Source organism: Natrix helvetica, assembly GCF_964273705.1.
Source record: "Natrix helvetica genome assembly, chromosome: 1".
NCBI classification, from domain to species: Eukaryota; Metazoa; Chordata; class Lepidosauria; order Squamata; family Natricidae; genus Natrix; species Natrix helvetica.
This window is the reverse complement of record NC_138548.1, coordinates 256,121,389-256,133,656: the sequence shown is the minus strand read 5'-3', so window position 1 is coordinate 256,133,656 and position 12,268 is coordinate 256,121,389. Positions and strand designations below refer to the sequence as shown.

General features: G+C 35.1%; 1 protein-coding gene across 2 annotated transcripts in view; it reads right to left on the bottom strand.

Moving 5' to 3' along the window:
• The window catches only part of STX8 (syntaxin 8), a 65,417-nt gene that overhangs the window by 22,300 nt on the left and 30,849 nt on the right, over window positions 1-12,268 (bottom strand). For both annotated transcript variants that reach the window (XM_081939819.1, XM_081939818.1), the window contains exon 7: window positions 932-1,033. In XM_081939819.1, the coding sequence (XP_081795945.1) occupies window positions 932-1,033 (102 nt within the window). The remainder of the gene's footprint in view (window positions 1-931; window positions 1,034-12,268) is intronic.

Genomic DNA, 12,268 nt, shown 5'->3' with positions numbered 1-12,268 from the left:
CAAGATTGAGGGTTGTCTTTGATTATCCTCAGCTCTGTTTAGCAACTGTTTGGGATTAATACCTTCTTTGTTTGCTGGTCTGGAGTTCATCCTTGCCACTGTTTATCCTCTCTTCCACTGTCATGACACATTATTCTATAGTCCCCTAACTGCCCTATATAAAAGGAGAGGGGATTGTATTAGAATGTGGTATTTCTTTCTGGCCTGGCTGGGTTTTCTACAAAAGTTGAGTACTTGGATTCAAAGATAGCCCACAGTGTTTCTTGTGCAGCATAGCTGCCATGCTAATCAGCTACTCTGTTCCTCTCCCACCAAGAAGAAAGATTGATAACATCTTGCCATGATTTCCAGATTGTGTTTTCAGGCTACTATAGCGGCACAGTAGTATTCAAAAGCACTGAGGCCTCACCTTCTAAAAAGGAAAAAGACAAGAGGAAGGAGAGGAAAGTATAGAAGAGAGCACAAGAATAGAATGGTGTTTTGTTTTAAAAAACTGAACAACTGGGTTTTTGAACTTCCAGATGAATTCAACTGTCTGCATTCCATGCAGGGCCAATGACACCTCTCCTGGCAAGACCCATTCAAGATTGACCCTCCTCTTCTAGTTCCAGGAAGTGGAATTATCTCAAAGTAGAAAATGCCCTCCAGGGGATAAATAACTCATTTTCTTTAATCAAACTTGGGATAATTATGACTGGTTTATCGCACTTCTTTCCCTCTTTTAAAAAGGGTAGAGACTTTTCAAAGGTCCTGGATATAATTGTTAGATCATTTGTGAAGGAAAGTACAAGGTTATATGAAAGAGCTAGTATACATGTTATATGAAAGAGCTAGTATCAGAAAAAAAAACTAAATGGCTTTAAAACAGGTTTCAAAACACTATAAACTAGTAACCAGTAGAAAGCAAAAGGAATGAAATTTAAACTCTTACCACAGGAGGTTGACTTTTTCTCCACCCTCAAGACATTTTTGGTTTGTCTGCGTAGGTTGTCATCAGTATTTTCTACCAAATTGGCAAGATCATCAATGATTTCTAGGAAGATGGACATGATTGAATATTAATATCTAAGGTTTCTATTATTACTTATAAACAAACAGAATTATAGCAAGAGAAAGATTTCTGTAATTCTGATTTCGCGCTGCAGTCTTCTAAAGTCGATAAAGTAGAGGATCATTTAAGATATAGTACCATCTATGCTGAAGTCATTAAAAGAACCACATGCATAAGTAGTATAATGAATTATTGAGTCAAACTATTTTGGCATTGGACTATTTTGGCATTGGCTTCACTCTGAACCCAAGTTTCCTTGGTAAGAAAAAAATAAAAAAAAGTTTTGTTTTGGGGTGTGGTGCTATTGTTGTTGTTCATTTTGGCCTTTCTCCTGCATGACAACTTTACATGGTATGAAAGAAAAGAAGGTTCTTCAGTGCCCACCTCTCATATCACACTGGATTGGGCTGTTACAAATAAAGCAGACTACTTTTTTTAGGATCCTGTAAAGTAGTTGATAACATTTCATAAGAACTTACAATTAAAATTAATACAATAGAAGGAAAAAAGGTTTAGGGTTTAGGCTAATGTTGTAATTTTGCTGTAATAAAAATACCCTTAAGGGTATTAAGAGGGTATTCTTTAAATTAAAGAAACTTCTGACTATTTTAACATATCACACCAACTCATCTTAATTCCCATTATTTCCTTCATCTATCTGAAGTCAAGGCAGGTTTAGCCTCAAGAGTGTTCAAGGGAGAACCTTTGCTATTGCCTTCACACGGGTATATTTTTTTTCCTCACTGTAAAATGAAGATGCATACATGATAATTACACAGCAAGTATGGTAACAATATGATAATTTAAAAATTCCCAGGCCTCCAATTCTAAATTCAGCTCTTAGAATATGTGATCTTAGCATCTCTGACATGGATTGGCACTTGTACAAGCAGGTCATTATTTTACATCTGAACAAGTTTTTATGACTTTGGGGGAGTGCTTCAACCAACATACTTATTTCAACCTTAGTATTGTTAATAATAATCACATGTACTTTCTGTAATGGAGGAGAGTGGAGGAGGATAATAATGCCTACATTTCAGAGTATTTTAAGAATAATGAGTTTCATGTGAAATGCTCTAAATTTCTGATAAGTGCAACATAAAACTAATAACAGCCACATTTTTGCCCACATACTTCACCTCCTTAAGTGCTTTATTTTCCAAAATTTCTCTCCTGCTTCAAGATAGAAGTTCTTTTGCAGATTGTTACAGAACTCAAGGCACTCAACACAAAGCACTTTGAAGTGACAGGCATGTTATTTATGGCCAACTCTAAGTTAAAGGAAGAGACAGGAGTGCAGATTCTATTTTGATTCATTCATAGTTGAGAACCTCTGAGTTTTCCAAACTGAGTAAATTTGGAAGGTCCTAATCTTTAAGAGTCCAAACTCTGCAGCTAATGTGAAACACCAGTCAAGACATTGGGACACTTCAAAATGTAAATCAAGAAAAGAAACATACTTTCTTGCCATCGGTCTTCCTAATAAATGAATTCAGTAGGAAAGGATTTGGCACAGTGGGTGAAGAATGGTAGAGAAATTCAGGGCAGTTGGGCCAAGGGTGCAAGGAGAAGAGAAAGCTGTCCAACATATGAAAAACAACGTTCTCATTCTGTAGCAAGTGAAGTGCTCCTCCTCTCCTCTCCCCAGGAGAGGCAAGAGGACTTGTTTAGCTTGCATTTTTATTGCCACACCTTATTTTGAATTAGAATACCCAGGTGTGCCCTCTTATTTCAAACCACAGGGAGAAGTCCTGAGAGCAGTGAAGAGAAAAGAGGCTTCAGTCGTGCAACTCTTCTCTCAGACCATGTTGTGCTTGCTATTTTTGGACTTGTTTAAAAGATATTAAAATTTGGCAAGCATATTGAAGAATAGGCCCTACTGCTCTTCTTGCCTTTAGACAAGCTGCATTTACGAAGCATAAAGCTTTGAGAAAAGAAATGTGAAAGCAAGCTGGTTTCAGTCCAATGCCTGCTGTGAGCTGCCTCCTATATTGGCTCTCTACCTGTGGACTTCTAACACCTCACCCACAGGAGACAACTGACAATTAATCTGCCCATTGGTGAACTGAGATATTTGGGTACATTTTGATGTTCTCCTCTGCCAAGAGCAAGATTAAGTAGTTTGAGATTATTTTATGTTTTTAGTCATTTTAAGAAAGGCATTGTTCTTTATTTTATGTTTTTAGTCATTTTAAGAAAGGCATTTGACAGCACCAGAGATCTCTCTTCCTTATCTGCCCTCAAAAGCTGAAGGATTTTTTAAAGTGAAGCTGGGGCTTCAAAGAAAGATATTTTAAATCGATAGTGGTATACACATATTTAAAAAACACTTAACTAAAAGATTATTTTATTCATCTTACAGTGCATTTTTTTGTAAACTGCCGCAATCGTTAAAATTAATGTACATGACCAACGTACAAAATTGTTAACAATAGTTAAAACCACAACATAAAAAGAGTATTCAAAGTCTTCATCATGGACCAAGAGCCCCCTGAATAAGTTTAAGGGCTCTGCAAAATGACTGAATTATCAGTATTGTATATACTAGTGGTATACCAAGTGGTATATACACTACCAAAATACACATTTTGGTAAGTGTATTTCAAAATGTGGAGACGTCTACCAAAGGCTGCTTCTAGGTCCACAGCCTTTTTGTAACCTAGGGTTTGTAGCTTGCTGCAAGCCTTTTCTTGATGCCTAGGCCAGATAGGCAGAGGGAGATCTAATAAGACAGGCCCTAAGATAGCTTTACAGTATCACCTTCAAAATTATGTTGCATAACTGAAAGTCTACGTAATGTTGTTATGCTACAGGGTGTTTGTTACCTCATTTCTAGCAATTGCTGCAGTATGCTTCACATAGAATGCAGAAGTGTGTGCTAGTGTACGCATGCCCATGTGTGTCTCTCTGTTCACCAGCAGGGCTGCTTTTAGGTAAAGCTGGGTAGGTAATGGCCCAAAGTGCCAAACTTTAGGAATGCCAATGCCACTTCTACTTAGCAATTTTCAATCAACTATAACTGGCAACTCTGTTCAGGCATAGTGGTGGTGGACCAAGCTTTAGTTGCCAAGCTTCATTTAATTTTAATTTATTTTTAAATTAATCATTTTAAAAATGTAAAAGTTTACATTAGTGGAAAGTGGAATCATCAGTCAATGTGTCCTACAGGTGCCATATTTTCTTCCACTAGCCTTGACCTACCAGTAGATTATCACACATCCAAGAAACTATGCCCAACTTCAGATTGCATTATTTTGTTCTTGCAATGGGCTTCAGCCTGATTTTGTCTCTGTCAAACCCACATTTTTCTCTAACTAGAGCTGGCCTCTTTTCATTTAGAATAAGGAGAGAAAGAGGATCTCATAATCCACAGATATTAACTGGAGCCTTTGCTCTTGAGCACACAGAGGGATTTTCTTTTCCAGCTGCTTATTTTGTTTTATTCAAACAAAGCAGCCAAGCATTAATTTTAGTTGTATTTAATTGAATAATTTCCCAGAAGAATAGTTTAGAAGAATTTTAGAGCAGCTTGTTTTCAAAACCCATTACTGACTGGCATATACTATAGCATCTGTGTGCCAATGAAAATAAGATGCTTTAATGTTATTGGAACTGCTTTTTTTTCCAGATGTGTTGAGAAGTCTCTGTGATATAATGCAGGCAACAGCTCTATTTACACAAAGTAGGAATTTGAGTATCCTTTCCTAATTATCTTGGATAAGATTATTCTTCTCAACTGAAAGAATCGTATTATAAAGAATAGAATTACTTTCTCCTCTTCCTTTTAGTAATTTCCTTTTGATTGAAATTGTATTTCATGTGATTAATAAAACAAAGGGGTATGAAACAAGAACATCTGAATCCTGAAATGTACTTACAGAAACATTTCATGGAGCATCCCAACTATTGAAGCAAAATATTTGGCAGTTCCAGTCTAATTGTAAATGCAAAGGTTCCAGACTAGACTTGTTATTAAAGTTATATTTATATATAATATTCATATTTCAGAAAACAAAATGATGTCACTTGGATAGAAACAGATAATTTTAACAATTTTCATTGGGGAAAAAATCCATACTGAAAACAGTACAGGCTTCCTTTTAAGGCAAATACGTTTTGCAGATTTTTATCAAGATTGCAACAGAACAAAAATAGAGGTAAATCCCTCTCCCTCAGAATCTGAACAATAATACCCTTGAGTGAACATGGGTTTTTTTTCAATGCACACGTTAAATGCGCATCAGATCTTGTTTGGTGTCTAGATGTAGCACAAAAAAATTACAGTTTGTATTATATTTCATGGGGATTAAGCAAGGAAGAGGAAGCCTGTACAATATGGCTGCTAAAATTCTTTTCAACTCTAATAGCCATAAGAGGCAAGTGCATTTTTCTCTACAGAGACTAAACACAGCATACATGTTGTCACTGCGTTTGTATGTACATGAATGTATGAAAATCTAAGCAGGACGTTTATTACTTTATATGTTAATCACATTTCTAAATCTGCCCAACTCATTACTCTGGGCCATGTACAACTTCAAAGACGTTTTCTTTGAAAACTTCTGAGATGAAATTGAATATTGGCACATATTTAAATATTGTATTATTTGGATCTTTATTTTATAAATCCAAGTGGAGCATGTCACAGGGCTGAACAGTTCAGTTTCTGCTTATTCAAGCAGAATTAATAAAATGATTTAATTCATTTTCCTATCAGTACATTGTGTTCAGGTCAGTTTACATCATGCTAGTATCAGCTTAGTATAATCATACCTAAGAATTATGTCCTGCTTAATGACTCAATATTCATAAAATTTTATCAGACTGTATTGTATATGGGAACATAACCTTAAGAAGCAAGGAGAAGCAATATCACACTCTACAAATCACAGATTGTGTACTTTGTTTAAAATTAATACCTCATATGCATACATTATTCTGTCTGTGTAAATCAGATTTCTCTGTTAAATACACAGAGTGACATCTAACTTTTTAGACACTGGGCCGTTACACTGAATTTGAAATCAGCTGGATGGCTGCCTGCTGGATAACCCTTCCTGAAGTATGAAAAGGAGTTGCTCCAAAGCCAACACACTTAAGTTTCAATAGGCAATAAGCAATTAGGCCAATAAATCCTCTATCCCATGCCATTTTGAGATGCTAGCTGTCTGGCAGTATATCACCAGTGAAAGGATCATGAGAAAGCATTTGCTAGTTAGCAAGACACAGATGTGTGCTTCTTTGTCGGACCTGCCTTGGCCCTGAGTGATGACAGGCCACAAAGGCAGGAATCTTAGATGAGAATCCTGTGTTGGTAACCAAACATCTTGCAAGCAATTCAGTTCATCAAGTTTTGAAAACACTATGAGTTGCAATTAGAGAACTTAAATCTTTCACCTGAATATTAATACAGCACTATTGTTCACTCAAGGAAAAGTAATACTCTTTTTGTAGAAAAAAAAGAATGAACAATTTATTTTTAAACAACTCATAGCATAGGAAATCATTAGGAGATTGCTCTTTATATATCTATCAAACAGTCCTATTACATTTGAAAAGTCTGTTGAGAGATGTAAAAAAAATATCTAGAAATACATACATACTCCAGAGTATCATGAAAGTGGATTATTACTACCAATTATTTCCTCTACTTATTTATGACTGATATAAAACATAAGTGACAGCTTGCTGTTTGACCAAGTTCTATAAGATGAGCACAGATATGCAAACATAAATCATGTGTGTGCCATCTCAGAAATTATACATGTGCACATGCCTATTGATGTTTTATTCAGTGTGATTTACAAGGGCTGTTCAAACTCTTCAAAAAAAAAAAGAGGAATGAAATGACTGGAAGAGGCAAATAACTCAACTAACTTAATATGATCCAAAAGAGACTGAGGATTAAACTTAAAATATTATAGGATTCCAAAAGAACAATACAGTTTGTCAATGCCAAACTTCTGACTGTAATACCAAATTAGTTGTTTAACTTCAGTTATAGATTGGATTTCTTTATCTTAGAGTTGGGCTATTGAGGAAGTAGGATTTCCAGATGGTTTGTTCAAATACCTTTGATTTAATACAAACAGGAATTGACCATTTACAATAACAAGTAGTATATTAAAAGTAAGGGATAACATAGAAAAAGAATTAATCTAGGTTTATCACCCCTTGCTTCATTAGTAAATATTTATGTTCACAAAGATGAAAGTACAAAAATATTTGCCTGACACAGAGATAAATTAGAGGATTTAATATGAGATTGAGAAAGATTTGAGAGTCTTTCTTCAGAATGCACAGTAAGAACTATCTGACTGGTTTCCATATCTTCAAATGAGAAGTAGTGTTCTAAAGGAGATATAAAAACAAGGTAGAACATTTAGAGATAAGAATCTGAACCTGAAACTTTGTAACACAAAACATGAACTACTTGTTGCGTCTTATTTATAAGATGTTGGGGAAATAACTCAGAAACTGAACAAATTGAAGATTACCTGATTAACATGGATGCATAACTTAAAGAAGATAGGTAACATTTGGAATTGTTACAATGGAAGGAAAATTTTAATTTACAGTGAATATATTTTGTGGAAACCTGACATAAGTTTTTACTGACAACTTACTATGAACATGTCCTATTGGGAGTTTTTTGTATATATTTCTATTTTTTATATTAGTTTTATATTTTTGACATGGTCAGAATGACTAAATCAATGAAGTTTCTTTCTATTTTCTTGATAAATTATCCACATTATGATTCATAGTGTGCTGATTATTGATATTAATCATTGCACATTCATTCAATTTCTATGGCCACACATCTTGGTCAATGATTCTGGGCAGCTTATAATTCAAAAATATATTACAGTCAGGAGTGGGTTCCGGCAGTCGCTACTGCCAGTTCACTTGTGTGTGCGCACTTCATGCGGGCTGCGCGGGCATGTACAGAGCAATAAAAATTGATCTGTGCACGCACAGAACCAAAAAACAAGATGGTGGCGCCTAGGGCACCACATGGAGAACTGGTTCGGGGGCATGGCAGGCCAGGGTCGCTGCCGTCAAATCATTACCGGTTCAGCTAAACCATTTTGAAACAGTAAGACTCAAGTACTCAATCGTCATGGTAATGTTTTCAATGATTTTTTTTTTTTGATACAATATGGAAGCAATTTGCCAATGTCTTTTTTTCTTCCCAGTTTACTTGATAGTTCTGGAATTTCCTCTTAGGTACAAATCAACTTGACTCTGCTCACCTATAAATTAAATAGCTCTCAGTCAGGATTATATCAGAAATCAAGCAAATACTATATACTCTGCTTGGCTAGTGTGACTAGATGTTGCCACCTAACTAGGCAATTAGATTGAGCTCTCCTCCTCAAAAGACTAGAGGAGAGCAACTTGTTATTTCCATTTTCTAAAGGGGGATGCAAGAAAATACAAGCCTATCAGCTTGATGGCTATTCTGGCCAAGTTCCTAAAACAAATGCTCAAACAGTTTGAGCAGTTGGGTAGGTACTACTGCTTTGTTCTCTCTGTAACAACATATATGTTTGAGGGTTAGTTTATCTCCAAACCATCTGTTTTCATCAGAGTAGTTCACCACCTGTGTTTTGACATCAAAACCCACGATATCAGATGATAAAAGTAAACTATTGACAAAGCTATATTTATGTAAGATTTTGAATCAACCATTGAATTTATCATAGATCTCCAGTCCAACTTGATACATCCAAAAGAAAGTATTGGAAATAATAAGCATAGGACTTCAAACAGCATTTTTATCCTTCAAAGAAAATGCACAATGCATAATCTAATTCTTCATTTTGCTTTTCAAGGTAAACTCTGACCTCTGGACTGCCAATCAGCATTCCAAGGATTCAGTTCATCACAAATTGAAAAAGCCAAGTCATTAATCTTTAGGAAAACAATGATTGTTCATGGAGAACAGAAAATGAACATTTAAAGCAAAGCCCACTTTGGTAAAAAGAAAAAACCCACAAAATAGCTACATTTTTCCTGAACATCTTCTCTGTAAATGACTTGGGCAGATAACTTCTGCTCCTGGCATTGGTGAAACTACATCTGAACTTACTGTAGCTTGTTCTTTATGAAATTCAGAACCATTTTATAATACAAAAAGGACCAGAAAGAGTCCAAGGGAGCTTCAAAAAATTTATTTTATAGCATGGATTATGATCATTACCAAAAGCAGCTAGGACAAACTTGATAGACTATTTTAGTTAACTTTTCACATGCCTTTCATCAGCAAGTTGAATCTCTTCAATAACGTGAACTCATGTTTAAATCAGGCAAATAAACCTAGAGTGATTCCCATTTGGTACACTAAACCTTTCTCAAACCAGCTCCAGCATCCATGGATTTCTCCTGCCACAAATATGAACAATAGAAAAGAGTCAACCCTGACATTGTTAGGCCCACTAGAGATAAATGTATGCTTGGAATTCAGATAATCTCTCATGATTTAGAATGGAACAAACACTATTAAAACCTTCAGAAATATTGTATCTGATTTAATAAAATTAATGAAATAGTTATAATATATAATATTTGACAATTAATTTAAGTTACTACTTTAAACATTGCAATTCACAGAAATGTTGCAACAGCAAGCAGAAAATGTAGAAATATACGTATTTACTTAAAAGTTCTTCTTGATGTTTCTTCAACTTTCTGTGTTTGTAATTAAATATGTATGGCCTAACACTATACATTTAGAAATATAATCAACTTATTTATTCTGCTTGGTAAACTGTTCAGTAAACTGTGGGAGATGATATTCAGTGGGGAAAACATTCTCTGAAACATCTTACTACAGAACTTCATTTTAAGGAACAACTAACTTTTCTGCTTTTCTGCCAATGAACAGATTTCAGATTCTATCCCAACATTTTTTTCCTTCCATATTTTCAAATATTAAACAAAAGGTAGCTTGTGAGGATTTTTTTTTACTGACTTCAGCTCTGGCAACAATTTGTATAGGAATATCTTTTAATAATAATATACAAAATTACTCACTTTATTTGCAGTGTAGCCATTTATTGACAGAATGATGGTATGAGAAATAAAATGACATGAAATGCATGTTTATTTTAAGCATAAACCTTACCTAGCATAAACTTTACTCAGCAATGACTAACCATTTAGTGGCCACACCAAAATCACATTTACATTTTGGTGGGTGGGCCAAGACGAAATAAACATAGAAATGATGCAAGGGGACCATGGCTCAAGGGCAAGTCTGGGTTTGGGTTTGTTTTTTTTTAAGCTGATTTTTAACTATATTAAAGCTATTTGAATTTACACTTTTTGAAGCTCACGATTTCAGGTATCAAAAACTCTTCCCATTCATTTTCAATGAGATTAACAAGGACTAAAAAAAAGGGGTTTATGGCTCAAATGTGTGGCCAAATCCTACTCTCCCAGAAAAGATTTTTTAAAATCAGATAATGATTTGAATATTAGTTGAAGGCTGCTTTATCATTTCAATGAAACACTATTTCAATGAAGCATATTAGAATAAATTCATTTCCAGGGGGGAAAAAACTGTTTTTCCAACAAATATCAGAAGATTAATCTACCTATCTTCATATAAAATAAGTACATTGAGATTTGGCAACCTCTGAAAGCAGCTGAAATAGCTCTCTTCAAAGCATTGAAACAATAAGAACTTCTGGAAGCTTATTATAGTGTTTCAAAGGCACTTCCAGCTGCATGTGTGCATCACCTCACTAGCAGTCCCAGAATCAGACACACTAAGTCTTCCATGGGATAAGACTGTTTCAGTATTTGGTATCAAGGTGTCTTGCTCACATCATATTTTATGAATGCCCCTCTGAATGTTCTGCACAGCCCTAATAAGCTGAACTGGACTAAATTACCTAATTTTCATGCATGAAGTATGACAGCTCAAGCTATCAAAGTAAAAAGAGCATGTTTTAAATAAAACTGAAGAATACTACATCATCTGAAACAAATATCTTCATGCTTATATAAGCCTTCCCAATCTGATTGTGTACTGAAAGGTATGCATGAATGACAATGCTTACTAATAGACAGAACATGACTCCCATCCCTTTTCATTTTGCGGGTTTTTTTTTAACATACTAACATTTACAGGTTAGTAAAGAAATTAAAATGGATTTTTATAGATAATGTTTATCTCCACAGCTATCAGGATCTAAACAAATCTTTTTAACTTGTTGCATGGATTGTGCAGACTTCATATTTCTGAACCTCTTGTCTCTTATGATCGAAAAGGGATAATATTCACCTGTTAAACAATAATCACTGCATTCAGGGAAGCAAGTAGGTTAAATGATTTATGTGACAATTTCTTCAATAAAAAGGTATGATTAACAGACATATTGTTTTGTTTTATTGAGGTTTGATGCTTAATTTTTTGGCACATTGCTGTGGTTCTCACAGAACTGTTCCCAGCGTTCACCAGACTACTTAAACCAGCTGCTAAATAAAAATTTAAAGAGTGTATTTTCAATAAAACAAGAGGGATTTTACCTTCTATGTCAGAAATAATAAATAGTTTCCATGAGTTCCTGCTGGGAGCTGAGACACTAAAGTTAAGCCAATGTGAAAGGGTCTGTATTAAGAGCAAGTATGCCCATGCATTTGGCTCTGGTGAATTACTGCAATGTGCAAATACTCAGACTTTAAACAACTATCTTTCCCATGTCAGGAAGACATCTCTGGAAAGACATGACTCTTAATTCTATACTTCACATACAGCACAATCAGAGGAAACCTAAAATTATAAATGGCTTATATGCTTTTGCAGATCTTAGTGCAGGGCTGTCTTAATGCATGGGCCTGATGGGCTCTTGCCCATGGCCCCACAAGCATAGGGGCCCCATACTAATCTATGTATGTTAACCCTTCAATGCATCTTGTATCATATAAATACAGCAACATATTTATTACATTTTACTGCATTTTTAAATAATACTAACATGCAAATATATGTTTAATTTTATTGACCATTTACATTTTTATTCCTGTGAGTAGTTGTCATAGGGGCCCCAGTACACTGCTTTGCCTGGGGCCCATAATGCTGTTAAGATGGCCTTTTCTTAGTGCTCACCAAACCCAGAAATGTAGACCTTGAATATGCTTTGGCATCTCTGACAGTAATCATTCTGCCTGTATGCCTTCCAATGCCACTTTCAGTCTCTCAAG